The sequence below is a fragment of the Peromyscus leucopus genome, chromosome 8b (genome assembly GCF_004664715.2).
Source record: "Peromyscus leucopus breed LL Stock chromosome 8b, UCI_PerLeu_2.1, whole genome shotgun sequence".
Lineage (NCBI taxonomy): Eukaryota > Metazoa > Chordata > Mammalia > Rodentia > Cricetidae > Peromyscus > Peromyscus leucopus.
Window position 1 is genome coordinate 26,927,078 of NC_051086.1, and position 27,514 is coordinate 26,954,591.

The following is a 27,514-nucleotide window of genomic DNA, read 5'->3' on the forward strand; positions in this document are numbered from 1 at the left end:
CCCAGCACCGGCAGGCTTGTCAGGAGGGGAACAGGGAGGGGCTCTGGCTCAAGATTCGAGGTTTCTCTATTACTCCTCTCATGCCATGACAAAATACTTCACAAAAGCAACTTAAGGGAGGGGCATTTGGGCTCAGAGTTTGGGGTCAGCCAGAGTGGCAGGAGTGTGTAACAGCTGGTCACCTTGCATCTTGCCTTCTGGAGGCAGAGAGAAAACTTGTGCTCAGCTTGCTTCTTGTTTTCTGCAGTCTTGGACCCCAGCCCATGGGGATGGTGCCACCTGCATTTAAGATAAATCTCCCCAAGTCAGTTAGTTAACTTAGTCAGTGAAATCCCTCACAGACATTCTGATAGATTTGTTTCCCGAGTAGTTTTAGATCCTGTTAAGCTGACAGCATTAACTCTCAGGGTATGAGAAAACCTCCCCAAATCAAGTGAGAGAAGCTGAGACCACCCTCATGGAGGCCAGCATCCTGGGCACAGTGAACACAAGACAGCAGCAGTGATGTCTTAGCTCATGTTGTAGAGAGATGGAGGTTCAGAGATGTTACACAAGCCCTCTGAGCACAGCTCACACCTTATAAAACAACACTCCTGTGCATGTGACCTCCCTTCAGAGCCTCTGGGTCTGTGCAGCCTTTCTCTTGTCCCCAGGCCCAGCCTACTGTCCTCATTTCCACTGCTGGCACCCCCGAGGAGGGCCTCCTTGTGGCCACAGAGGAGTCATTGTAACTGGTCATTCAAGTGGTGGCCCATTCCTCCAATTGATCCTTTGTTGATCTGGGGGCTGCTGAGTGTGGCTATGTCCTGCTCAGTGGCATTTGCTGCTGAGGATGTCCTACACCATAGCCTTTGAGCCCTGGAAGGACACCACAAAGTGATTGTATCATTACATCCAGCAGATGCTCACAGCCAATCTGGTTTTGCTGGCTGCCTTCTGCCCTTCTTTAAATAAGAGTATGATGTGTCTCTGTGGACAGCTGCATGACCTTTCTGGGTTTGCTTCTAGAATGGGCCAGTCTGCGGGTATTGAACAGCTCATGAAGAGCCCCCCTCTTTTGTCATCTATAAGGTAGGTTAGCTACGCCCACCCCATGAAATGGTTGAAAAGCTTAAGTAAGATACAACATCAGTTAGGTACTTCCTGGGCAAGTGGCTGAACTTCTCTGAAGCAGATTCCTTCAGTGATTCTCAACCAAGGATAATTTTGCTCCTCAGGAGATGTCTGAAAACAGTTTTGGTTGTTGTGGTGGGTATCAGTGCTCCCAGGACCCAGTGAATCCAGAGGAAGGATGCTGTAAATATCATACAATGCACAGGAAGTCAGCACCATGAAGAACTCCCCTGTCCAAAACATCAAGAGTTGCTGAGTATCTATCTCCAAAGAGAAGGATGGTGCCAGGCTGAGCTGTATTCAGAAAGGCAGTGGCCATGGGTAGATGCCCTCCAGTGGTGGCAATGAAGGGCTCCTCAGAGCATCCCACACCCTGCCTGGGAGGCGGGCAAATGATGACAGAGGTGGCCTGGACTGCCTGGCTGAGCTTTGAGGTGCCAGCTGCTTCACCTCCCTGTCACAAGTGGCATCGAAAGGAGAGGCGCCCTCCCTAGGGACTAGCTCCTCTATCTCTCCTCACTGTAGCTATGCAGGCCCCAAGGTGGTGGTGAGGCTGTGGTCAGTGTGGTTACAGTGGGCACTGCCACCCCTGCTCCCATAGGTGCTCTCAGGGCTGTCCTCCAAAGTTGAGTTTTTAAATAAAATAATGCCTTATTCTAACATTGGCTATCATTTCTTTGTTGTTTCTGTGGCCATTTGTTAGTAAGAGCACTGCCTTGACCTTAGAGGTGGCCTTCATTTTGGCAAGTGGCTTAAGTTTCTATTTTCCTAAGGCCCTGGGGGACATAGACACAGAAGAGATCCTCAGAAGTAAAACCCAGATCACAAGACCGAGGGGCAGTATGTGCTCCCCCATTCAGGTGCAGACCCCAGGGCACAAACAGAATTCTACAGATGATCTGACCCCAGAAAGCCTCTAACACAGAGGCTTATACCAGAGCCCTTCACTGCTTTGTCCCCAGGCCCTGCTGCCTTCTGATGTCACTAGGAAAGGAAACGAGAGTTGGTGTCATTCCTTGGAACCAAGGATCCCTCCGCCCTCTGGAAGACCTGGTCCACTTGCTAACTTAGCCGTTCCTTTCCTGTACCAAGGCAGCCAGCTTGTGGGGACCTGCTGTCTCACTGGAGCTAGCAACCAGCCCAGAGGCCAGAGCTGAGTCTTCACAGTGGCTGGTGAGGTTTAGTCTACCTCTGAAATTTTCTTTTTAATATTTTTTCTTGTTATATGTGTGTTTGCATGTGTACATTTTCACACATTCTTGTGGGATCTGAGCACAACCTTGGGTGTATATCCTTGTCTTCAACTTGGTTTGAAACAGGGTCTCGTTTTTCTACTGTGTGCAGACTAGCAAGCTTCTGGGGATTATCCTATATCTGCTCCCCATCTCCTGTGGAAGTGCTGGGTCTATAACGACTATACTATACATGTCTGGCTTTTACATAGCTTTTGGGGATTTGAACTTGTGTCCTCAACTTGTGCAGCAAGTGCTTTTACTCACTGAGTCATTCCACCAGCTCTGTATCTGAAATTTACTAAAGCACCCACTGCTCTTGACCTTGTGGGCTATGCCTTTCAGACTCAGGCCTGCCCTAGCCAAGGCCAATGCCAATGCCACTCCTGCTTCCCTCATGTCCAGTGGACACCAGCATCAGTTGTGGCTGTGACTAACCTCTAGGTGGCAATGGCTGCCTGCTCTATAGGTTCCCAGACCATCCCAGAAGGAACTTATCTTTCTTCCTACACCATAGTAGCCAGAATCCTGAGTTATTCCTCTGTAGATTTGGACGCTGGTTACCACTCTTTACTCCCAGGTCTCAATGACAGCTTTCTAACCTCTAATCTTTGCCATGTGAGTAGCAGGTGACCCCATCTAATGATGTTTAAGTTCTATAAAGTCTGTGCAAAGGGCTGGAAGAGTTCCACAAGCTGTCTTCCCTGGCTGGCACCATCAGCATGGGCAGGCATGACTTTGGTAGGTAGGTACCAGCTGCAGAAGATGAGCTACAACCATACCTACCTCCTCTTCTTTAGTTGCTTGGAATCACGGGCATTGAGGTAGGGCATTTGAAGTTTTCTGAAGCTAAAGGTAGCTATTAAATGTGTGGTATTGTGCTGTCAGAGTTGGCTCTCTCTCTAGACCTTAGTTTATTTTTCTGCAATATGGGGATAACAATTGTCCCTTGGCATGCGTGCGTGCGTGCGTGCGTGCATGCGTGGGCGTGGGCGTGGGCGTGTGTGTGTGTGTACTCTTGGAAATCAGAGCACAAGTCCATTCTTGCCATCACTTGTTTTGAGGCAGGGTCTCTCCTGTTTGTCTGTTGCTGTGCTGTTTTCTCCAGCCAGTTGGCCCTGGGAACTTCCAGGTGACCCTCCTACTTCCACCTCCATCTCTGCAGGAGCACTGGGGTTATAGATGTATCCCCACTGTATTTGGCATTTATGCGGTGCTGGGGATCCAGACTCATGTAGCTGGGCAAGTGCTTTCACCCACTGAACTGTCTCCTGATCTTGGACTTTGGGGTGTATGTGGCCTCAATGCCAGTCACAGTCCTCAGTAAGTAGTGGTGAGGTACAGTCAGCATTTGTTCCCCCATGCCCTTAGTGTTTCCTCTCTTTTAATGTATGTCACAGTCCTAGGTACACAGTTCGGGGAACTGCATGTGACTTGCATTTCTCATCCTTCCATCCCAGGACCCCACAGAGCGAAATGTAGCTCATTCAACAGATGGAGGCTGGGAGGGAGGCAGAATAACACAGTAGATACAAGCCTTGTGCTCTGAGATCTGCAGACCTGAGTAGAGTCATTGCTCTTGTGTGAGTGTGAGCAAGTCTGGAAGCCTCTCTGAGCCCTGGTCTCCCCTGCATCTTCTGTGAGAATTAAATGAGACAAGGGAAACAGTAGCATGGCAAATAAGGAGCACACCCTAAGCTCCTAGGCACACTTGGACTTTATATGCTTCTGCCTAGTAAGCCAGTGTATCAGTCAGCTATTGCCACGGTAATGTGGTGTAACAAACAAGCCACCAGAGTTACTGAAGTGTTTTTGTTCAGATATATGTGTGTTCCTTGGGGCTTGGCTGGTCTAGGCTGAGCTTGTCTCCAGGCTGTGGTAGGCTAAGGTCTTCCACACCTCTTATCTTTTGGGTCTTAGACTAGGAGCTTGTCCTTTCTGACAGCAGAGATGCTTTCCAACCCTCTGACATTCCATGGCCCAAAGCAGATGACATGGACAAGGTCAAAGGCACATTCTGCTTCTACTAGAAACCCCAGAGTTACGTGCAAGCAGCAGTTGTGTGTGAGTTGGTCAGGAACCTGGCTGCTAATTTATACATCATAGTAGACAGGGAGGGAGAGTCCGTTTACAAAGCATAGCCAGCTGGTCTTATTGTTGAGAGCCTACGAGGTAAGATGTGACTCTCATTTTTTTCTTTTGGGATGATGTTTTAAGATTGATCTTTTTTTGTATCATTAAAGCCTTACTAAGTTATAATTCCTAGTCCTTATGCATTATATAATTCTGTGCATGTTTATGTAGACAAATTCCTGTTTGGGATTGTGTATCAAACCATGTGCACTGTCCCTGTAGAGCAGCATAAGAATATCCCAAGGGTGATTTTGGCCAGCCTTGCGTCTCACCCTCCAGGCTGCAAAGAGCATAAAATTCAGCTTCATCTAAATGGCCTGTTAGCACAGTCAGAATCCTGCAGTCAGAACTGTGACAGTCAACACTCTCCAGATGTGCGTCCTCACCTTTCTTTTCTCCTGGTTTTTTTTTTTTTTGGTTTTTCGAGACAGGGTTTCTCTGTGTAGCTTTGCGCCTTTCCTGGAACTCGCTTTGGAGACCAGGCTGGCCTCGAACTCACAGAGATCCACCTGCTTCTGCCTCCCAAGTGCTGGGATTAAAGGCGTGCGCCACCACCGCCCGGCTCTCCTGGGTTTTATAAAGGACTAACTCACAGTAAGTGGGTCTAGGGCAGCACCTAGCCATCCCACATGAGTGTCTCTACAGAGACAGCAGCACAGTCATGAAGTGAGGTGTGACCTGTTTGTGACACCCCCATTTGAGTTCATGACACCCCCATTCAAGTTAAGCTGCCACATGAGTTGGTGCAAAACTTGCTAAGAGCCTTTGGTTTTTAGAACTTTGGGATTTTTTTTTAAGACAGTGTCTCAGTGTGTGGACCAGATTGGGCTCAAAACCCAGAGTGCTGGGACTACAGATACGTACCACCATACTTGGCTTGCTTACTGGACTTTGAGTTGGGATGTTGTAAAGAAATTAGGTTTCTAGTGGCTTTGCTCTTTCTTGGTGATGTCATCCAGGGTCAGACGCCATTTGTCCCTGCACCTTCAGCACAGGCCCCATCTCTAGGAACAGTCCTCCAATGAAGTTGGTCCATGGCCATGCGGTTTGCAGAAAAAGCTAGTCCATTGGCTGCTGTACCTGGGCTCACACATGGGTCAGCCAGGTCATCAGGAGGCCTTGGAAGGATGTTCAGGAAGAGCCTGTACTGGACGTCCATGGTGTTCGAGCAGTAGGTCCCCCTAGGGCTGCTTGGTCATCTTCAGGGCTTCTGGCCTCTGTATCTTTTCTGGGTTTTCAGAACACAGGTAATTCTTTTGGGGCTCTTTTGGAGTCAGAAAGGCCCACGCTAGATCTCCAACTTCTCCTTTCAGAGACCCTGGGTCCCGATCTCCGATGTGGAGTTGTGATGTCAGCCCACAGGGTTGCCGCAAGGAGTCAAAGAAGGGTTGAGTCCATCATGGAACGGGCTGTAGCTTGGGTCTGTAGGATGGATGCTCAGCAACTCTGTGTGTGGTCCTGGCTAGAGAGGGCTTCCTCATTGAAGTGGCTCCAAGGTGATCTGTCAGTGTGTGTTCCTGAGGGCTGTGTGTGTGTGTGTGTGTGTGTGTGTGTGTGTGTGTGTGTAGACCCAGCAAGAAATATTCATGTGTGTTTTTGCACACCTGCCTGGTGGGGTATGTGTATGTTGTGTTTTCCCTTTTTTCCTGGAGAAGATCCATGGGCTTATTGAGGTTTTCTAGAAGGTCTTTGGTCCAAAGAAGAGACCAAAGTTTCTAAACTCTCAACCAAGGGAGGCACACCTGGCTGGATGAAGGCTCTTTCTTTGGCATTTCACCTGCCAGGTCCTTTCAGAGAAAGTACCTTGCATCTCAACTTCAAAGGAGTGCTATAATTCACTTGCTGAAGTCAACTCTGACTCTTGAGGTCCCCTCAGCCATCAGGTCATCCTTTGCAGTGGACACTGAGCTGTGCCAACAAGGTTGTTTCCTTTTCCTTACCCTCATGAAGTGGTCCATCCCATTCTTTAGTGGGACTTTACACTCTGTGGAATTGCCAATGGCAGTATGAGCCATCAGAACTGCCCTGCAAGGTAGGTGCTAGTAGTGTCCCATCGTGCAGATGCTGGTGGCTTGTTTCAGGCCCCTGGGCAGGTGATGGAACCAGCGCATAACTGAGACAGAGATTTCCGTAGCTGGGATTTCCACCTTAGCTCTCCTGGCCTCCCTACTCCTGGGGTGCCAAGTCAGCAGCCTGGGCATCTCAAGGCTCAAAAGGTCTAGAGGATGGCCCATTAGAACCTGGGCTCCTTCTCTGTCCCTTGAGGACAGGAGGGCATAGGGAGAAAACAAAACAAATTGGGGCTGGAAAAGACAGAGTTCAAATTACATCTCCACTGCCTACTGATCCTAGGCCTTGGGGAGAACCCCTGTCCATGCCTCATTTGCTCACCATTCAAAGATAGAGCTGACAGATGTGATACCCAGTGAGTGCCCTCCATGGAGCTTTGCAAGCCTGGGAGGCAGGAAAATGTTCTTCTCAGCCCCATGATGGGCATTAGGGACTTGAAGAAAAAAATGCTTCTTTTTTATGGGATCATTTTGAGGAAGGAATGAGTGCCCAGGGTTCCCAGTGTTCTGGCATCTGTGGTGTACATGCAAAGGAAATTTTGTCTCTTGGGTGATGAACGAGGCCATGACTAATGTCTCTTTAAACACTCATCAGACAGAAGTGCACACACATCATGGTAGATCCTCTTATTTTTCTGTTGACTTTTCATGATCTGAAACACTTAGTGCAAAAACCCTTAAATTGGGTGCTTCTCAGAGAGGAAGAGTAAAGACCACAGGCCCATCCTTGCAGCTGTGTGAAGAGGAGCCCACACCTGCATTTCTCTGGCTGCTTTGGCTGAGAGCAGTAGCAGTGTCACTGTAGGCATCTGAGGAGGTCGTAGGTCCCTTCTCATCTCTGAGACTGGATGTGCTGAGTTGGCATTCTGTAGCATAGCGGCCCTTATTCAGATAATCCTATTGATATCCTTTCACTGAAGCCTCCAGAGGGTGTCGGTGAGAACAGTTCTCTGACATGTCCAGGTGAGGCTGCTGAGATACTGAGGAAGAAGCCAAGCCTGGCATAGACTCGTGTGTGTGTGTGTGTGTGTGTGTGTGTGTGTGTGTGTGTGACTTGTCTGACATTTAGAGGGAGTCAGAGGGCAATGTTGACTGTCTCCAACTTTCACTTTCCACCTTTTGAAGCAAAGCCTCGTACTGAGCGTAGCGATCATCGGTCCTTACTGTCCAGTCAGCTCTGAGGATCTGCCTTCTTCTCCCCACCACTAGTGCTAAGGTCACAGACATGTATGCTCACACTCAGCATTGACGTGTGCTAAGGTCACCCCCAGCATGAGTGTTGGGGATCCTGGGTTCTCGTGCTTGCATGGTGGCAGGCCCTTCTCCACTGAGCCATCTTCCTAGCCCCTTGCTTCTTCACCACAGAAAAGCAGCTGCTTTGTGACTGCAGACCAGTCCAAATGGGCCAGCACCTATTTACTGCCACTTAGATTTGATTGACAGGACCTCAGTCTCATGCTCAGAGCTGGACAGGATTCAGAGTTCTTGGACAATAGAGGTCAGACTGAGTCTGTGTTCATGGCAGCGCTTCTGGAACTTGGGGAAATGACTTTGAGTAATGTTCATGTGCATCGTGTGCTCAAAAAATAGAGAGAGCCAGGCTGCAAAAGACATACACACAGCACGTGGGTCTATGAAGACGGCTGAACACAGGCCCTGGGCCAGATGCTGGGGCTCTGGGTAGCTTTCTGTTTCCCCACATAGCCCATGGGAATGTTCAGCAGTATGCCAGCCCTGACTTCTCTGAGATGCTCCTAAATGGCCCCCGTAATTCTCCTTTCCTCCTCCGAAGCCACAGTATTCTCCATGGTAGTCAGTGTGGGGCAGAGAGGAGTAGGGAGGGCCAGGGACCCCAGCACCACCAAGCCAGAACAGTGTGTATCTCTCCCAGAGAGACTCTAGAACCATCTGCATGGATTGAAGGTCCTGGCCAGGTGTGTGGTGAGAAGAGAGCATGCTGGGAAGGCCGCATGCCACGCAGGACAGTCAGTGGGGAGGAAGGAGAGGGCCACGCTTGTTGCCGATGCTGTGCTTGCAGAGACATTGCCTTGCAGCCCAGTGGGTCTGCTTGGAGGCTACCTCAGCCCACATCTGGGAGACATGCAGCCCCATGGAAGTCCTGAAACTGTTCAGGTAGGTAGCCATTTTCTCTGTCTTTACCATCAGTGTCGCTGTCCAGGTGCCAGACTCTCATAAGTGCAAGTCTTACTTCCCGTCCTCAAGAATATTTCATTCAGAGAGTATAATCTAGCAGGCAGCTGCCTATTGTTTCGGCCTGGCCCCTTGGCTAGCTTCTCTTCACCATTCACAGCCTGACTCAGGTATCAACTCCTCCAGAAAGCCTTCCCTGATAGACCTTTGCACTGCAGTGTGTGTGGTGTCTCCTGGTTGCCCACCTCCTGCTGCTCTGTGTTCTAATACTTCCACCACTGGACAGAGGGTTTGTCTATCTGTCCCTGAAGTGGTGTGTGGACTGCTTTCAAACAGCTGTCCAGCTTTGCTGATAGCAGCAGACTTGTTATGTGCTACATGCCAACTAGAGTGGTTGGCTCCAGACACAGTCTGCATAGGCAGCTGCCTTCATTTTATGTCATAAAATGACTTCATAAAGTAGTGAAGGTCGTGCAGCTAATAAAAATATCAAATCTCGTAAGAATGTGCAATTGGGATTTTCCCCAGGCAGCCGCAGCCCCCAGATTGTACCCATAACCACTGTTCTGACCCCTTGGGCCACCTGCTATGTGTTTTCAAGGCCAGTATAAAGCTTGGTACCTAGCAGATGCTCGCTCATCAAGCAGGAGGCAAACTATGATAGGTTAGATCCCTGTGGCCTGCAGCTCAACCATAGGATACTGTCCTGGTAGCCTGCCCTCCTCTGTCACTGCGCTAAGGGCCAGAGGGGTCTGGCTTCCTGCTCTTGTAGACCTAGAGTAGCCATTCACCATCACCCTTAACTCTCTTCCCAAGGCTGAGAGAAACACACTGTGCTATCAAAGCTTGTCCCCCTCACCAGGACCTGCATCCAGTCTTTTGCTCTGTGACTATAGTAGTTTACTGTCTGTTACAGTAGTTCTCTTTGGGCCCGAGACCGGTGGGGAACGCCAAACCTTCCAAGGGAAGCTTCCTTCCCATGTCTTCACATGGGAACACTGAGGCATTGTGCATGTCCTGGTGACAGATGGCCCAGGCTCCTACTTTGATAGGCTCTCAGCTTGCTCTTACTATGGGTAGGCTCTTTGGTCTCCAGTCTCCAGGAGCCCTTGTGCCAGCCTTGTGACTTGGGTTGGCTCTGCACTCCCCCACTCACTACTGGACATTAGCTCTTTCTTCCTGAATGTTAGTGACAGTCTTTTCCTTCTGAGACGTGGTCGTGCCTTCTTAACGGCATGATGTTTTGATGTTCTTCATTCTGTGTGAAGAGAAGAGGGAGGAAGAGGTGCCTTGTCCTTAGGGTGCTGAGCAGACCCCATACTTACCTGATGAATAAAGTAACACTTTGTTTCTCTGTCACCAAAGTCCAACCAAAGGAGGGAATCTGGAAAACTTGAAAAACCATAAAGAAAATAAGAAGCTACCAGCACCCAGAACCATCTTGGTTAACGTTTGCCTTGTTTCCTGGTTTTATTTCGAACTGTGACTGTGCTCACACATGCGTCATTGAAATCACACCTGTCATGTATTGTAATAGTCTCTAATTTACTTAAAACAAAATAAAAACAAGGTCTGACTCTGTACCTCAGGCCAACCTGGAACTCGCTATCCAGTGTAGGCTGACCTTGAAATACTGACTTCCTGTCTCAGCCTCCTAAGTGCTAGGATTACAGGTGTGAATTCCCATGCTCAGCACTCTTTGCTCTTTAAGCTCATATATGCCAGCCATGCCTCTTGTCCTCTCAGCACTACTGACACCAGGCTAAATCCCCCTCCCTACCATCCCTCTTGTCCCTTTGTTGAGACAGGGTCTCACTCTGCAGCCAGAGCTGGATTCAGAATTAAGATCCTCCTGCCTCTACCTCCAGAGTACTGAGCTCACAGGTAGGTACACCATGCCCAGCCTACCATCTCTTTTATTTTTGAAAACTTCTGCACTTAAAAAATAGTTGATTGAGCTGGGCGGTGGTGGTGCACGCCTTTAATCCCAGCACTCGGGAGGCAGAGCCAGGCGGATCTCTGTGAGTTCGAGGCCAGCCTGGTCTACACAGTGGTTCCAGGAAAGGCGCAAAGCTACACAGAGAAACCCTGTCTCAGGAAAAAAAAAAAGTTGATTGATAAATAAAAAGTATGTATTTTCAAAGATGTCCAATATGACAATCTGCTGTGTGTATACATTATATGATGACTACCACAATGACATTGGCCCATTCTTCTTCTCCTGAATTTAGTATGTGTGGTGGGGGTGAAGTTTCTAGGAGGCATTAGACATTAGCTACAGTCACTGTCACAGGGGATCTCAGAGCTTACCTAGCCTGTGGTTTCTGCATGAGCCCCACTTGCCAACACAGCACAGCAGCCCTCTGTTGTCACAGATGGTAGGGGCTCTGTGTGTCTGTTTCCCATGCATGTCTGTGCCCGTGTCTGTTTCCCATGCATGTCTGTGCCCGTGTCTGTTTCCCATGCATGTCTGTGCCTGTGTATCTGTTTCCCATGCATGTCTGTGCCTGTGTCTGTTTCCCATGCATGACTATGCCTGTGTCTGTTTCCCATGCATGTCTGTGTGTCTGTTCCCCATGCATGTCTGTACCTGTGTGTCTGTTTCCCATGCATGCCTGTGCACATGAGCATGTGTGATGTGCTTGTGGAGGCTAGAAGCTACCCTGGGATATCATTCCTCAGCAGCCATTCACCTTGATTTTTTAAGACAGTATCTTAGTTTCTGTTCTACTGCTGTGAGGAGACACCATGACTAAGACATCATTATAAAGGAAGGTGCTTATTTAGGGGCTCACTTACAGTTTCAGAGGGTTAATCTATGGTCATCATGGTGGGGAACATGGAGGCAGGCATGATGCCGGGGAAGTAGCTGAGAGCTTATATCTTAAGCACATGTAAGAGGCAGAAAGAGAGACTGGGTCTGGTGTGGGCTTTTGAAACCTCAAAGCTCGCCTAGTGACACACCTACTCCCACAAGGCCACACCTCCTTATCCTTCTCAAACAATTCCAAACAGTTCCACTAACTGGGGGCCAGGCATGTAAACATATAAGCCCATAGTGGCCATTCTAATTCAAGGCACCACAGACAGCATCTGGCCTGGAACTTAAAGATGTGAATCTCTGTTGCCAGCTTCTCTGAACAGATTCTATAGATACACACCACCATACCCAGTTCTTTTGTTTTTGTTTTTGTTTTTTGACATTCTGGGTCTTTTCTTTCTGTACATCTTTCAAGGCATGGATTCACAGGGAATGGGCTTCTGCAGGAAGGTCCTCTTGTTAGCTCTCACAGAGCATCTCCTGGCTGGAGCAGCTCATGCTTCTACTGAAACACTTTGCCCCCGACCCGACCCTCCCCCGATAATTTTACTTCACCCATTTCAGGAAGTGACTTTAGCTCTTTGAGTGCTCAACACACACATTGAGTCTCTTGACAAGAGTCCTGACCTTGACCTTGCTGGGTGACGTTGTAGACTTCCAGCTTTACCGTGGTAATAATCACAGGGCGTTCCTTTCTGCACCCTGTCCATTTCCCTGATGCCCGTGACATCACCCTTCTTGTTATATTCTTGTGTTAGCGTATTTTCTAAAAGACTTAGCGAATGTGTGCCAGCCACCTTCCTGGCCCTGCATATCCACCGTTTGGGCACAGTGGTGTCAGAGGGTACCGATAGCTGACAGCAATGCCTTGCCTCTTTACATGGGTTCTGGACTTGAATTCAGGTCCTTGAGAAGCAAGAGCTTTACCTACTGAGTCATCTCTTCAGCCCTCTGTTTTTTCTCTGTGCAATCCTCCTGCCTCAGCACAGGCATTCACCACCATAGCTAGACTCTCTTTTTCAGTTTGGTCTTTGTTCTAAATCAAACATCCCTCAGCTATTTCCTGCACCCATATTTGTGGCCCAGCTGGAGACACCATGTCCCTCTCCTCCAGCTCTTTTTGCATTTGAATTCATCAGAGTTCCTTGCACCTTCCTGGACAGGACGAGTAAGTTTCAGAAGGGCAGGGATCAAGCCTGGCTTTGTTCTCCTGGTATCCCCAGGGCCTTGTCTGGAGCAGGTGGCACCTAGTTCTGACTGGGGAAAGAGACCTGATGTGAGTAGGGTCTGGAAGGCAAGGCCCATGTCTCCAATCCAGTGTTCCCTTCAGAGGTAAGCTAGCAAGCTAGCAGGCAGACCACTGGCCAAGCCACCCTGAGCAGCACATCAGGTGCTGCCGAGTGTCAAGGGACAGCCGAGCTCGGCTGGAGTGCTGTGCCTAGAGCTGGACACTGCACTTCTCCCCGAGATGAAGGATCTGTGGGTCAGCCTTCCACTCAAGGTGGCCAGAGGCTGTGCTGGCCCCTTCCACTTCCCAAGCCTTCTTCTGTGTGCTCTGGGCACAGGCCTGTGGGGTGGTGCTGGCAGTTCTCAGTCAATAACACCTCTTTTCCTCACCCGCCTCATTTGCATAACCTAGTGAACTGAAAAGTCGCTTTTCTTCAGTTAAGTTGTTCATCTTCTCAGCATTTGACTGCGATAATATCACTCCATCAGTGTGGTCCTGTGGTAATTTGGGCATTTTGTTCCAGCACTGAGGACATTTACAGCTAATAACACATGAAGCCATTTCATTAAAAGGAAAGTTGAGCGAGGGTACATTAACACGGGTTGTGAACCAAAACACAAATCATTGCACTCATTGGCCGCTAAGGAAGCAAATGAATTAGGAACCTCAAGCCATTTTGAAGAGCATATAATGTCATCTGACTAGTTTGCATGTGACAGTCCTCATGTTGGTGCTGGGCCGTCACTGTTTCCCTCTGGTGTGAAAACAATGTGACTCTGGGCCCTTCCTCCATCAGAGGCTCTAAGCCTGGTCTCTACTGCCTTCCATGTCATGTAATGGTGCTTACACATTTTCTTTATTCCATGGCTGCATTTTAAGACAAAGAAAATCACCGAGCTTTAGAGAACTTATGCAAAAAGTCTAGTCCATTTTGAAAGGCGTTGCTAAGCCTTCCACCAGTCCTGGAAATGAGAGTCAGACTTGTATTTTCTAAGAGAAATGAGACCTGTGTTTCTCTGGGCTTGTCCTCATGCCCTGGGTCTGGTAGTCTAGATCTGCCATCCCATATACTTGGGGGTGTTGAGGCCAACAAGTTTAGGGCCAGCCTGAACTATAGAGTGAGTTTAAGGTCAGCCTGAGTAACTTAGTTAGACATCTGAAAAGAAGAAGTGAAAATGATTGCTGGGGTGTGGAGCATTGGTTCCTGCTTGCTTAGCATGTATGAGGCCCTAAATTCAATCCCAGTGAAGGAGAGAAGAGGACAGGGAGGTAAAGGAGAGAAGGGTGCAGGGAGGGAGAGAGGGAAGGAGGAAGGAAGGGAGAACGAACGAATGAATGAATGACACCATACATCAGGAAACCTTTGCTTCTGGGGTCAGGACTCCATATGGTGCAGAAGTAGAGTGGAGAGGAAGGTGCTTAGTGACCATGCAGCAAGCAGAGGCAGCCTGGTGTTTTGCTTGCAAACCCACAATTTGTGAGTCTTTGCCCTGTATGGGCCAGCATCTCTCTGCAGTCTGCTCCTTGTCAAGGTTTACAGCAGCCATAATGTATCTCCTATGAGGTCTCTTCCTGAAATAGCTCTCTGGCTGGGGACTCTGGGTGTGTTTGTGACAGGGGTGTATGAATGCCTTGCTGGCCTGCAGCCAGTGCAGAGGGTGCCCAGCTCAGGCTGAGTCAGAGCCCAGTGTGCATTCAGGGTTTATCTTAGTGCTTGCAAATCCACCCAGGGGCTCAGGTTCTGACCTCTGCTGTTGCTGTTGAGCTTTCTGCAAGCAGAGGGCACTCGGAACTGCCCCATCCTCAGCCACATTTTCTGTTTGTGTTCCCTTGTCTGCCTAGCATTTGACAATTAATTAGGCATGGTAATTACCTGCTTTAATTTCGTGATTGCACATCCTATAATTACCCCTAATTCTGTAATAGGGAAGTTCATGTACACAAAGGCAGTGGATGATGGAGGTGACAGGGCTTGCCATATCTGCAGCTGCCATTGCTCAGTGTGCCTGCTAGGCATGGCATCAGTGAGGCTGGCCTGCCCCATCCTGCAGGGGAAGGAGCTGAGTCTCAGAGTGAGGTACTGTCCTTAGTGTTGCGGTGTGCGTGTTGGAGACAGCTAGGCTGGGGGTCCAGGCTTTTTCTGTGCACAGCCCCACGCCCTGTCCCTCTGCCAACCTGCTACTGAACTTGACATCCCACATGCTTGGGGCTAAAGAGGCTTGTGTTGTGCTTGGCAGGCTTTTGACCTGGAGCTTCACCTGCCCAAACAAACTTGCAGGTCTCTATTCTCTTTCCCTCCTCTCCCCCACTGTGCATGTGACCAGTTGCACATTGGAACAACTAATACTGACAGATGTGTTGATAACAGGTATACTAGACATTCTCCACAGCACCCTTCTTTACCATATGGAAGAGGTGACCTAACGTACAAGAGGTGGCACTAGGGTTCAGGTCCAGTCTCTGGCTTCCCTTTCAGGGCTGGTCCAGCTGCACCTCTGGTGTGCGTGAGCACTTACCCCAGTACCTTGGGCACAGCTCCAGTCCTGCCCACAGTCGCATTAGACACCTAGGTCCTGAGGACAGGAAGAAGGCATGGCTCACACACACATCATGCAGACCGTCATCTCATGGACTTTTTCCTGTGTCTGCATGTGTAACCGCTACTCTGGTGGAGATGCAGAGCACTTTAGCACTGTCCTTTGCACACAAGTTAGAGGCCTTGCTTCTCTCCTAGCTCATGACAATACTGGCAATTTTTTTTTTCAGTAGTAGCATAGTAGTTTTGCCTCACACATTTGGGTCCTTGTGCCTAACGGAGACAGGTACAAGAGCTCCCAATCGGAAACACCCTCAATGCCCATCCTGCAGAGCAGGTAAACACTGGTGCATGTTCCACAGTGGGAGGCTGTGCAGCCGTGTCAGGGCCCTAGTGAGAGGGCATATAGCAACACAGATTGATTTCACAAACACTGTCTGAGAAGGAACCAGACGTGGGGGGTGTTATATGAGCCCAAGAAAGAAGAGAAGTGCAGGGGAGAGTGTCCACCTTGCAAAGGAGGGTGCTGGCAGATGAGAGGTGTGAGGAGCCATGGGAATCCTCCAGAGTTAGCACGTCTTCATCGTCGAGGGTTGACAGGCTCACCCTAGCCTTTCAGTGTATGTGTGTCATGTACTTTGATAGCATTGGCTTCCCTGTCCTCCTCTGTTGTCCGTCCTCCCACTGTCCAGCTGGGCCCTACTCTTTGTATACAGTTCCTTTTGTGTTTTCATGTCTTCTGTGTTCGTGTGTGTGTGTGTGTGTGTGTGTGTGTGTGTGTGTGTGTGTGTAATTTGTTAAAACTAGATGCCCATGTGAGAGAAAACATATAGCATTTTTCTTTCTGTGTCTGGTTTATTCCATTTAGAATGCTGGTCTTCAGTTCTATGTATATTCTTATAAATGGCATGATTTTATTCCTTACGCCTACATAAAACTGTCTGTATAGGCCATGCTTTCTTTATCCATTTAACTGTTGATAGGCATCTAGGCTGATTCCTCAAGCTGGCTATAGTAAATGGTATCCTGATAAACCTGAGTACACATGTGTCAGTGGTATGACCCGCTGGGTCATACCTAGCTCTTGCTGGGCTTGTGAGGAACCTCCACACCAATCTCCTTTTTGGCTGTAACAGTTTGTCCTCATTAGAAGTGTAGGAGGCTCCTCCTTGCCCCTGTCTTTGCCAATGTTTGTTGCCCCTCAAGGTCCTGTCCACACAGTGCATGTACTCAATGATGGACTGAGGCCCAAGCCCCAAGTCCCCAACTTCTCTTTGCCTCCTTGTGGTGCATAGGCCTTACCAGGGAGACTTCAGTGAAGGGATCTCAGAATCTGAACTTTTTAGTTGGACCTTTTTTGGGGGGACTGCCAGCTCCCCAGTAATGACATGGAGATTTATTATTAATTATAAAAGCTCAGCCATAGCTTAGGCTTGTTATGCTAACTAGATCTTACAACTTAAGTTAACCCATTTCTGTTAATCTACACATTGCTATGTGGCTTGTGGCTATACTTGTCCTCCAGCATGTCTTGTTTCCTCTGCATCTCCTGGCAACTCCACCTTTCTTCTTCCCAGTATCCTCTGGCTGTCCTGCCTATACTTACTACCTAGCTAATGGCCATTTAATTTTTTATTAAACCAATAAGAAGGTGCCTTGGCAAAGACACATCTTCACAGTGTAGAAAAAGATTATTCCATAGCATTTCCCCCTTTTTATCTAAATAAAAAGAAAAGGGTTTAGCCCTAACACAGTAAAACTATGTATAATAAGAACAAATATCAGGTAAGAATTGCATTTGCAATGTCCAGTCCATTTTTATTTTGCAAATTTGCAAAAAATACTCCATTATTTATCCCTTCTTTGTGATCCAAAGTTTTGTATATCTAGTCCTATCATAACTAAGGAAAACTATAACTACTTAGTCTTCAACTCCATCAAAGACTCCAAAAGGATAAAATATTACCCTTTTTTGAAGTAAATTGGTGTTGCCAGGAGCAGATGTATCTCACTATGACGAAAAACCTCATGTTATTAAATGCCATATTCTGTAGGTCTTTGAGGTGTTTGAAGACCATCTATTTAAAGTATGTTTCTGATTGACCTTGAAAACATGTCTAATATGACTATAAGTTTGTTATAAATGACTTTTTTTTTAATTTTATTTATTTTATTTTACAATACCATTCAGTTCTACATATCAGCCATGGGTTCCCCTATTCTCCACCCTCCCACCCCCTCCCCTTACCCCCAGCCCACCCCCCATTCCCACCTCCTCCAGGGCAAATTCTCCCCTGAGGACTGCGATCAACCTGGTAGACTCAGTCCAGGCAGGTCCAGTCCCTTCCTCCTAGCCTGAGCCAAGTGTCCCTGCATAAGCTCCAGGTTTCAAATAGCCAACTCATGCAATGAGTACAGGACTTGGTCACACTGCCTAGGTGCCTCCCAAACTGATCAAGCCAATCAACTGTCATACCTATTCAGAGGGCCTGATCCAGCTGGGGGCCCCTATAAATGACTATTAACCTTTATTTCTTTATTATCCTAAATAGCTTTCAAGGACTAAAACTTTACATTACATTTTTAAATGAGCTGCATAGGTACAATACCTTAAACAAGAATTAGAAACGTGATACAGTATAACAAAAATAACCTTAAATTTGTATCAATATAAAAAAATCCATACCAATGTAAAGTATTTGAGACTAGTGGTTGTTCAAAAGTAGACTCAACAATCCACCCTTCTATCCCATCATTTCTGTACTATATCCCCTCTTTGTCCCTTTAGAAAGAGATCCTTGAATCTAACCTCCTTTGTTTAGCTCTATCCTTGACTATGACCAATTAACAACTTGTAACCAACCCCCCTAAATGATGACAAACATCCATAACCTATCAAACAACTAAAAATAATCCAACCCACCTCTTGGGAATGTGGGAGTTGTGTTCTTTAGACTGCTTCCTGTTGACTGTAGGCTACAGCATCTTTAGGGACCCTGAGAATATTGAGATAATGGTCAAGTCCTGGGAAACTGCTATAACATTTGTTGCTTGGTCTCTGTGCAATGGGAAAGAAAGTGCAGGGCTTATGTGAAGTCCTGGCTGGAGTAGTCTCTGAGGCTGGACCATCTCAGCCAGCAGCCTTGAAGCTGTTCTGGATACAGAACTCTGAGGAAACTGCAACAGAGGCTTTTTGAGAGGGTGGATGGATCACCTGGGCCACCCATTTTTATTGGTGTCTGGTCCCCTTGCTCTGAAAACACATAAACTTTTAAAGGTAACATTGACACAAGTATGGGCTGTGTATTGTACATAAGCCAGTCAAAGGTGATTTTTTGTTTTATGTTTGAGCAGGTAAAATATACATCACCTGTCTTTTTTAGGTTTGTTTCTTTATGTCTGTTGCCAGGATTTTCAGGGAGTCTTCCTTAATCAAATATGATCTCTATCAACCTTAAATGAATCCACAGCCTTTCTTTTTCTATGGAAACAAAAGCATAACCTCTTCCCAATGTTACATATTTTTGACTTCCATTTTGAAGTTAAGACATTTTAAAAATATATAGGTTGATTTAAATCAGCAGTTTCCATAATCCAGTCTCTCAACAGCTATTGTTAGTTCACTAGCAATCAAAAAATTTAAAGTCAGCACAACACCATATAGGATCCAGATTCTTTGTATTTTCCATTTTTATGTGGCTTATCTTTTTTATATTATTTTTCTTTAAAGACTTTGTCTTATTATTTATAAACTGTTTTTTCTATGATTATCTATACTCATTTTTTTTTTTTTTTAAGCTTACACACATTTTGTAAACACACTGTAACCTGTTTAGAGGTTTTTTTTTCCTGTCTAGGTCTGCTTTACTGCATATCTGTAACCTTTTCTGTCTGAATGAGCAAATCTTTTTTTAAATAAATATTTTTATTTTATAATTAATTTAATTTTACGTATCAGCCACGGATTCTCCTGTCTTCCCTCCTCTCACCCCCCAGCCTTCTCCCCCAATCCACCCACCATTCCCACCTCCTCCAAGGCAAGGTCTCCCCTGGGGATTCAGCCCAGCCTGGTAGATTTAGTTGGTAGTTGAGGCAGGGCCCTCCTCCCTGCATCAAGGCTGAGCAAAGTGTCTCAGCATAGGCCCTAGGTTCCAAAAAGCCATCTCATGCACCAAGGACAGGTCCCAGTCCCACTACCTGAGGGCCTCCTAAATAGTTCAAGCTCATCAACTGCCTCACTTATCCAGAGGGCCTGCTCCAGTTCCATGGGGGCTCCTCTATTGGTTCAGAGTTCATGTGTTTCCACTAGCTTGGCTATTTGTCCCTGTGCTTTTTCCAATCATGATTTCGATATCTCTTGCTCATATAATCCCCCCTCTCTCTCGCTGGTTGGACTCTTGGAGCTCCGCCTGGGGTTTGGCCGTGGATCTCTGCATCTGCTTCCACCAGTCACTGGATAAGAGTTCTATCATGACAGTTAGGGTGTTTGGCCATCTGATCACCAGAGTAGGTCATCTCAGGCACTTTCTCGACCATTGCCACTAGTCTATAGTGGAGGTATCTTCATGGATTTCTGAGGACCTCTCTAGCACTCTGCTTCTTCCTATTCCCATAGGGTCTTCATTTATCTCTTTCCTTGTTCTCCCACTTTGTTTCTGATCCAACTGGGATCTCCTGCTCCCCTAAGCTTTCTTTCCCCCGACCCTTGCCCTCCATTACCCCCACCCCCAGTTTGCTCATGTAGATCTCCTCCATTTCTCTGTCGCTGAGCAATCCCTGTGTCTTACTTAGGGTCCTCTTTACTAGGTAGCCTCCCTGGAGTTGTGAGTTGCAGTCTGGTTATCCTTTGCTTTACATCTAGTATTCACTTATGAGTGAGTACATACCATGTTTGTCTTTTTGAGTCTGGGTTACCTCACTCAGGATGATATTTTTCTAGTTCCATCCTGCAAACCTCATGATGTCATTGTTTTTCTCTGATGAGTAGTATTCCATTGTGTATATATACCACATTTTATTTATCCATTCTTCAGTTGAAGGGCATCTAGGTTGTTTCCAGGTTCTGGCTATTACAAATAATGCTGCTACGAACATAGTTGAGCATATGTCCTTGTGGTATGATTGAACATTCCTTGGGTATATGCCCAAGAGTGGTAAAGCTGGGTCTTGAGGGAAGTTGATTCCCAGTTTTCTAAGAAAGCATCATATTGATTTCCAAAGTGGTCGTACAAGTTTGCATTCCCACTAACTGTGTAGGAGTGTTCCCCTTGCTCCGCATCCTCTCAGACATAAGCTGTCTTCAGTGTTTTTGATCTTCGCCATTCTAATGGGTCTAAGATGGCATCTCAGAACTGTTTTGATTTGCATTTCCCTGATGACTAAGAATGTTGAGCAATTCCTTAAATGTCTTTCAGCCATTTGAGCTTCTTCTGTTGAGAATTCTCTGTTTAGCTCTATAGCCCATTTTTTAATTGGACTGTTGGGTATTTTGATGTCTAATTTCTTGAGTTCTTTACATGTTCTGGATATCAGCCCTCTGTCAGATGTGTAGTTGGTGAAGATCTTTTCCTAGTCTGTAGGCTGTTGTTTTGTCTTATTGACTGTGTCCTTTGCCCTACAAAAGCTTCTCAGTTTCAAGAGGTCTCATTTATTAATTGTTGCTATCAGTGTCTGTGCTACTGGTGTTATATTTAGGAAGTGATCTCCTGTGCCAATGTGTTCAAGACTACTTCCTACTTTCTCTTCTGTCAGGTTCAGAGTAACTGAATTTATGTTGACGTCTTTGATCCACTTGGACTTAAGTTTTGTGCAAGTTTTCTGTCTGCCTGAGCAAAATCTTAAACCACTGCACAGCTTAGCTCATTGTTGCATTGGTGGGTTAGGCCCGTAGGCTGTGACCTGGATACACATTTCTGTACTGAGGCCTGCATGAGAAACTGCAGGACCACGAAGCTGCATTTGACTCCATTTTTGTGTGTTTGGAACATTTTGTTAATCTTTTTTTATGTCTTATGTGGAAATATGTGCCCCCATGTTGGATGTCTTTTGTAACAAGTCTTTTTCTGCCCCGACATCCAGCTCCCAAATCATGACACAGAGACATCTTATTAATTATGAAAGCTCTGTCAATAACTTAGGCTTGTTTCTAACTAGCTCTTATAACTTAAATTATCCCATTTCTATTTATCTACATCCTGCCACAAGGCTTGTAGCTCTTACCTCTCCTGTACATCCTCCTTCCTCTGTGTTCTTAACTCCATCCTTCTTCTTCTCAGCATCGTTTGTGCCTGGAAATCCTGCTAGCTATTGGCCGCTCAGTTCTTTATTAAGCCAACCAGAGTGACACATCTTTACAGTATACAAAAAGATTATTCCACAACAGTACTTTCCCTTCAGGCAGAAAATAGTGAGCCCTAGTGCTGACCCCAGCAGTACCCACCAATTTTATTTCCTTCTGCTGGGTCAGGAGATGTGTGGCTTTATCCCTTATTTAAAAGGGAGCTTGGTTGTATGGAAGAGATTGGCTTTGCATTCCTCCCAAGGAGTTATTGTTTTCATGGCTCAAGCTGAGAAAAGTGGGCTAGTCAGACTAATTTGGGTGGAGGATCACTTTAAAATAAGTGAATAAATTGTAGTTGTTTGTTTTGCTTCTTTGGAGGACCTGCCACCCAGCTCCCAAATAAATTAGACATGGAGGCTTATTCTTAATTATAAACATCCGGCCTTAGCTTGGCTTGTTGCTTGCCAGCTTTCCTTAACTTAAATAATCCCAGCTGCCTTTTGCCTCTGGGATTTTTCCTTTTCTTCTCCTGTATGCCTTTCCCTCTTACTCCATGGCTTGCTGTATAGCTGGGTGGCTGGCCCCTGATGTCCTCCTCCTTCTGTGTCTCCTAGATCTCTCCTCCCAGATTTCTCCCTCTATATATTCTCTCTGCCTGCCAGCCCCGCCCATCCTTTCTCCTGCCTTGCTATTGGCCATTCAGTTCTTTATTAGACCATCAGGTGTTTTGGACAGGCAAAGTAGCACAGCTTCACAGAGTTAAACAAATGCAACATAAAGAAATGTAACATACCTTAAAATAATATTCTACAACAATAAAGGAAGGAAGGAAGGAAGGAAGGAAGGAAGGAAGGAAGGAAGGAAGGAAGGAAGGAAAGAAGGAAAGAAGGAAAAAAAGAAGGAAGGACGGACCCTAACAGTTTTCAGCTTAGTCTGGTGGTGTAGAATTCATGAGCAAATCATCTGCACCTCAGGTTTCCCAGGTTTGGATGCCAAGCGGGTTGTTGGGGACCGTTGTTAGTAATCTGGAGGATTGTGATTCTATCATATTAGATCTGAGGGGGAAGTGTAAGTGAGGAGGTGAAATCAGGGCTTTTCTGGCAAGGAGAGTACTTGGAGGTCATGTCTGGGGTCCCAGAGTCCCCTGTGACTTCATTTCAGTGGAGCACTGGGGTAGAAAACATGGGACACTGGGGAGAAGACAGCTCTGGGCTCAAAGTCTTCATTTCCCCGTTTTCCTGGGCAAGTGACATTGCCTCTCTGAGTCCATGTCTTCATCTCAGAGGATATGTTCCCACCACCTGCCTGGCAGCTTAGCCCGAGGACAAGAGGAGAAGTGTGTGTCTGGTGTAATGCTCAGCCCATGATAGGTGCTGAGTGCTGAAGGTCTTGTGTTTGGTTGGAGTTTGTCATTTCTGCTCAGCCTTAGGCCTCCCACTCACTGAGTTCAAGGACTCATTTCCTTAGATAGTGGAAGACAGAGCTGAGCACTGTACCCACATCTGTGAGGTGCTGAGGTGAGCCTATCATGGATGATCCATGGAGCCTTGGCACTCTTCCTGTTCCCCTGGCTATCGGTGGTCTCCAGGTATAACAACAGTGGCTGCCCGAAATGCACTCTGGGCACCAGCAAAGGCAGGAGTGTGGATACAACAGGAGCCCCAGAGCCTACTCTGTCCTGCGACTCTCAGCCATCAAGCCCTCTGCTCCTGGAGACTGCTCCCGACTTGGCCTGGCAGCTTGCAGGCAACAAGAGACAAAGGCATCATGTTTTGCTGTTGTCTTTGCTCTTGAAGATGAATCAATAAAAGCCTAGGAGGACGGCCAGGCTTACTGCTTAGAGCCTGAGCCTGGCTTCAGATTTAAAGGATGCAAGCATGCACACCATGGCTGCAGCTCATATCTGAGGTCTGCACTACAGGCAGATTGGAGAGTCCTGGGCAGAAACAGGGCCTGTAGAACTGGGTGTGGCTGCCTGTAGGGGAGGGAGGGACAGAAGCCAAGCATCCTTGTGGAAGGCTCAGGAAAAGCAGAGGGAATAGTAAGCATACTTTTACTTCCACTAAGTAAAAAGAGAATTGGCTTCTAAAAATATGTTACAAAGAATGCAGTCAGACTGACTCATAACAAAGATGTTTGTTGCCATTCGTATGTAAAGAGGTTTTGAAGATAAAGGGATCCTTGATTTATATGAAGTACAAAAGTCATTATGCAGAGATTTTACCCTCTTTATGATTCTTAGGTCAAGGGATGTTTTAAAATACATCATCTGGGAGCAGTGGTACACACCTTTAATACTAGCACTCAGCAGATAGAGAAGTAGGATCTTTGCGAGTTTGAGACTGGCCTGGTCTACACAGCAAGTTCTAGACCAACCAGGTGTGCATGGGGAAACCTTTCTCAAACAAACAAACAAAAAAAAAGAGCCCCCATTTTTCAGGTTTCCTTACCAGATAGCTGTGCTGTGTCCTGGCAGGTGCCGAGCCCATAAACCACATCAGCATCTTGAGCGTTCTCTGGGAAGTGTCCCAACTTGGCTGAGATTAAGTTATGTCCCTGCATGTGCTTATGGCACCTGGGTGTGACCTTCTGTTCTGCTGGGCCCCTCAGCAGTCTAGAAAACCTTGACCTCACTCCCCTTTGCCCCAGATCAGCTCCTCTACAGTGTGCTGGCCTACTATGTGGTGGTCAGTGTGACTTCAGTGCTGTGGGTCTTGCAGAACTGGTGTCCATGGGCCAGCTTGTAAGCTGCAGATGTGAACAGGGAGATGCATCTGTGCTGTCACTCAGCTGGTGGGGACATACTATGTAGCTGGGCTCTCCTGTCACTTGGCTCACAGACTATTTCCTGTGCCCATTGGTGCCATCAGTGCCCATTTTGTGCTTGGTGCTCAGTGGTGTGAGGCAGATGTGGCCCCTGTGTAGACAGAGTGATGTAGCACCTGCCCTATGACATTAGGAGTTCAGCCTGTCGTCCTTTCTCCCTTGGCAGGTTTACATCCGGATAAAGGATGATGAGTGGAATGTGTATCGGCGGTATACTGAGTTCCGGGCGCTGCATCACCAGCTGCAGAGCACGTTCCCGCAAGTAAGGGCCTACAACTTCCCTCCCAAAAAGGCCATCGGAAACAAGGTATGCATCCAGGGGCCAGGTCACTGCTGCCACTTTTGTCTGTCCTTGAAGACTGAACTCACCACAGAAAAGCCGCAATGTTAGGAAAAACAGAGGAGAAAGTAGCCGCCACCTAATGGAAGGTCAGTCTTCCTGTGGGTGAGCCTCCCCTTATTTCACCAGGATAGCTTCCTATGGCGCACCAGAGAGCCAGTGTGCTTGGTCCCATGGGCTGTGCCTTCCAGTAGGGACACTCAGCACCACCTGTGTTGTGTGACGGCTTCAGAGACCTGCGGGTGCAGGCAGTCTCGGCTGTGGCCTTTAAATGGTATTTTTAAACACGGATCTGTAAGAGGGCTCGGGGGTAAATGAACTCAGTGCACAAGCCTGCCACACTGAGTTTAGTTCCTGAACTCATGTAAAGGTGGAAGGAGGTCTTCTGGCTTCCACACATGTGTACATACATGTGCACATGCACACACAGATAATTTACAAAATTAAAAAAAAAATTTTTGGAAGGCCTGGAGAGCTGGCTCAGTCATAATAGTGCTTGTCATACAAGCCTGGGTACCCAAGTTCAACTCCCCAGCACCTACATGGAAATGTGACATGTACCTGTGATCCCCACTAGGGAGATGGCTCGCTGGCCAGCCAGCCTAGCTTATTGGCTAGCTCCTGCTCAGTGAGAGACCATGTCTCAAAAACCAAGGTAGACTCAAGGTTGTGCTCTGGCCTCCACATACACATGTACACGTGTGCACACAAAGCCACACACAGACACACTTACCACACACAAATGTGCACACATGCACACACACAGAATAAGGTGGCATCTGGTTGGTTATACTTGCTGACTGCTGTTCTGGTCCAATATTTTCCTGGTTTCAATCATGGTGCTCATCAACATACATGACGGTGGACCAGATTTTCTTAGAGAGGTTTCTTGTATAATGTCTACTCTGTCATGAAAGTGGATGGCCTCTATTGAAAATGTGTCATTAGTCACCATGCAAAGGGCTAGTTGAGACTAAAGGAGGAGACCCATGTCTGGATGCAGTGTGCTCAGTCAGCTGTCCCAGCAGTTGGCCTCATGATGAATACCCTCCTGTTAGCGAGTGGAGACATTTCTCCTCCCTTGTGTTGGGCTGCTGAGGGAGCTTGAAAACCACTGTGCTCTCAACCCATCACCAGGTCTCTTATCTTGGCCTGGTTTAGTTCACCTGTAGTACATCTGGGCACTAAGGGGTCACGAACTCCATGGATGATTCCAGGTCATAGCCATCTAGAACCATTCAGAATCAAATGAGAAGGAGGCACTTCTGCAGCTACAGGATTTTAAACATCCAGTCAGATGTGGGCGTTCAGGACCCTTGAGGACCTGAGAGCAACTGGGGATGACCCTCTACAAGACTGGTTCTCAGCGTGGTCTGCCAACCAGGACACTGTATTCTCAGCTCTTGGTCCTCAGTAGGACAGTAGCCTCGTTACTCTGGCCCTTCATCTGGCACATCCTCCTATCTTCTCTGATTTAGAATCCCCCCTCCTCTTGTGATGCCAGTGGGCCATCCAGAAAACCTACAGTGGTCTCCCAACTCAAGATCCTTAAGTTAATCACATCTGTCAAGGCCATTTGTCATGTAAGGTCCTAGGAACTAGCTCAGCCTACCACACTCTTATATCACTAAGAGCATTCTCTGAATTGAATTAGCTCCTTCTCCACCTCCTGCTTCCTCACCCCCCCCTTTTATAAGCCCCCACTGAGGCAAGGCCACCAAGAGCACCAGTCCTTGAAACAAGCTCGCCTACTGAGGCTCAGGACTGAGGAATGGTGGGGTTTCTGGAGTTCAGTCATTGTCTTAGTTAGGGTTTCTATCACCGTGAAGAGACACCATGGTAACTCTTATAAAGGAAAACTTTTAATGGGGTGGCTTACAGTTCAGAGATTCAGTCCATTATTGGTATGGTGGGAAGCATGGCAGTGTGCAGGTAGACATAGTGCTGGAGAAGGAGCTGAGAGTTCTACATTTTGATCCACAGGCAGCAGAAGGAGACTGTGTGCCACACTGGGTGTAGCTTGAGCATATGAGACCTCAAAGCCCGCCCTCACAGTGACACACTTCCTCCAACAAGGCCGTACCTCCTAGTAGTGCCACTCCCTATGGGCCAAGCATTCAAACATATGGGAGCTATTCCTAGTCAAACCACTACAGTCATTTAGAAAGAGCAGTGACAATCCTAGGTCTGTCCTGTCTGGAGCGGGGACTGGGAATAGGTTTCGTCTTTGCAGTAGGTCACATGTGACCCCTTCATGCAGGAGAAGCTCCCATCTGCAGTGGTTACCTGTGGTCTCTCCATGCAGGAGAAGCCCCCATCTGCAGTGGGTCGCCCATGGTCTCTCCATGCAGGAGAAACCCCCATCTGCAGTGGGGCATCCATGGTCTCTCCATGCAGAAGTACCACCCCTGCCAGTATGTGGAAGACTTTTCCCCTCCACACTAATGTCTGTAGAACAGACTTTCTCTTGCTTACTTGTGCGTAAGTGAACATGGGGATGAAGGATACCACCTTGCATAGCCTGGCCCAGTGACCAGCTGGATGGTGGCCAGGTGCCCAGACCAGTTTCCTGTAGACACAGTGGACCTGACTCCCACCAGCCATAGCCTCATCCCTGACCTGCACCATGCCATTCCTCGATGGCTGGTTGGATAGTAATCTTGACCTTGCATGAGACTGAGGCATATACACTTTCCCTTCATTACACTTTGGCTGAAGACCAGGGAATATTTGAACAACTCTTTCATGTTTCCAAGAGAGGACTGAGTCAGGGTGTAGACTGTCA

General features: G+C 47.4%; 1 protein-coding gene across 2 annotated transcripts in view; it reads left to right on the forward strand.

The window, feature by feature from the left end:
* Snx29 (sorting nexin 29) overlaps nt 1-27,514 on the forward strand; it is a 488,775-nt gene that overhangs the window by 421,692 nt on the left and 39,569 nt on the right. For both annotated transcript variants that reach the window (XM_037201528.1, XM_037201527.1), the window contains one exon: nt 24,556-24,696. In XM_037201528.1, coding sequence (XP_037057423.1) covers nt 24,556-24,696 — 141 coding nt within the window. The remainder of the gene's footprint in view (nt 1-24,555; nt 24,697-27,514) is intronic.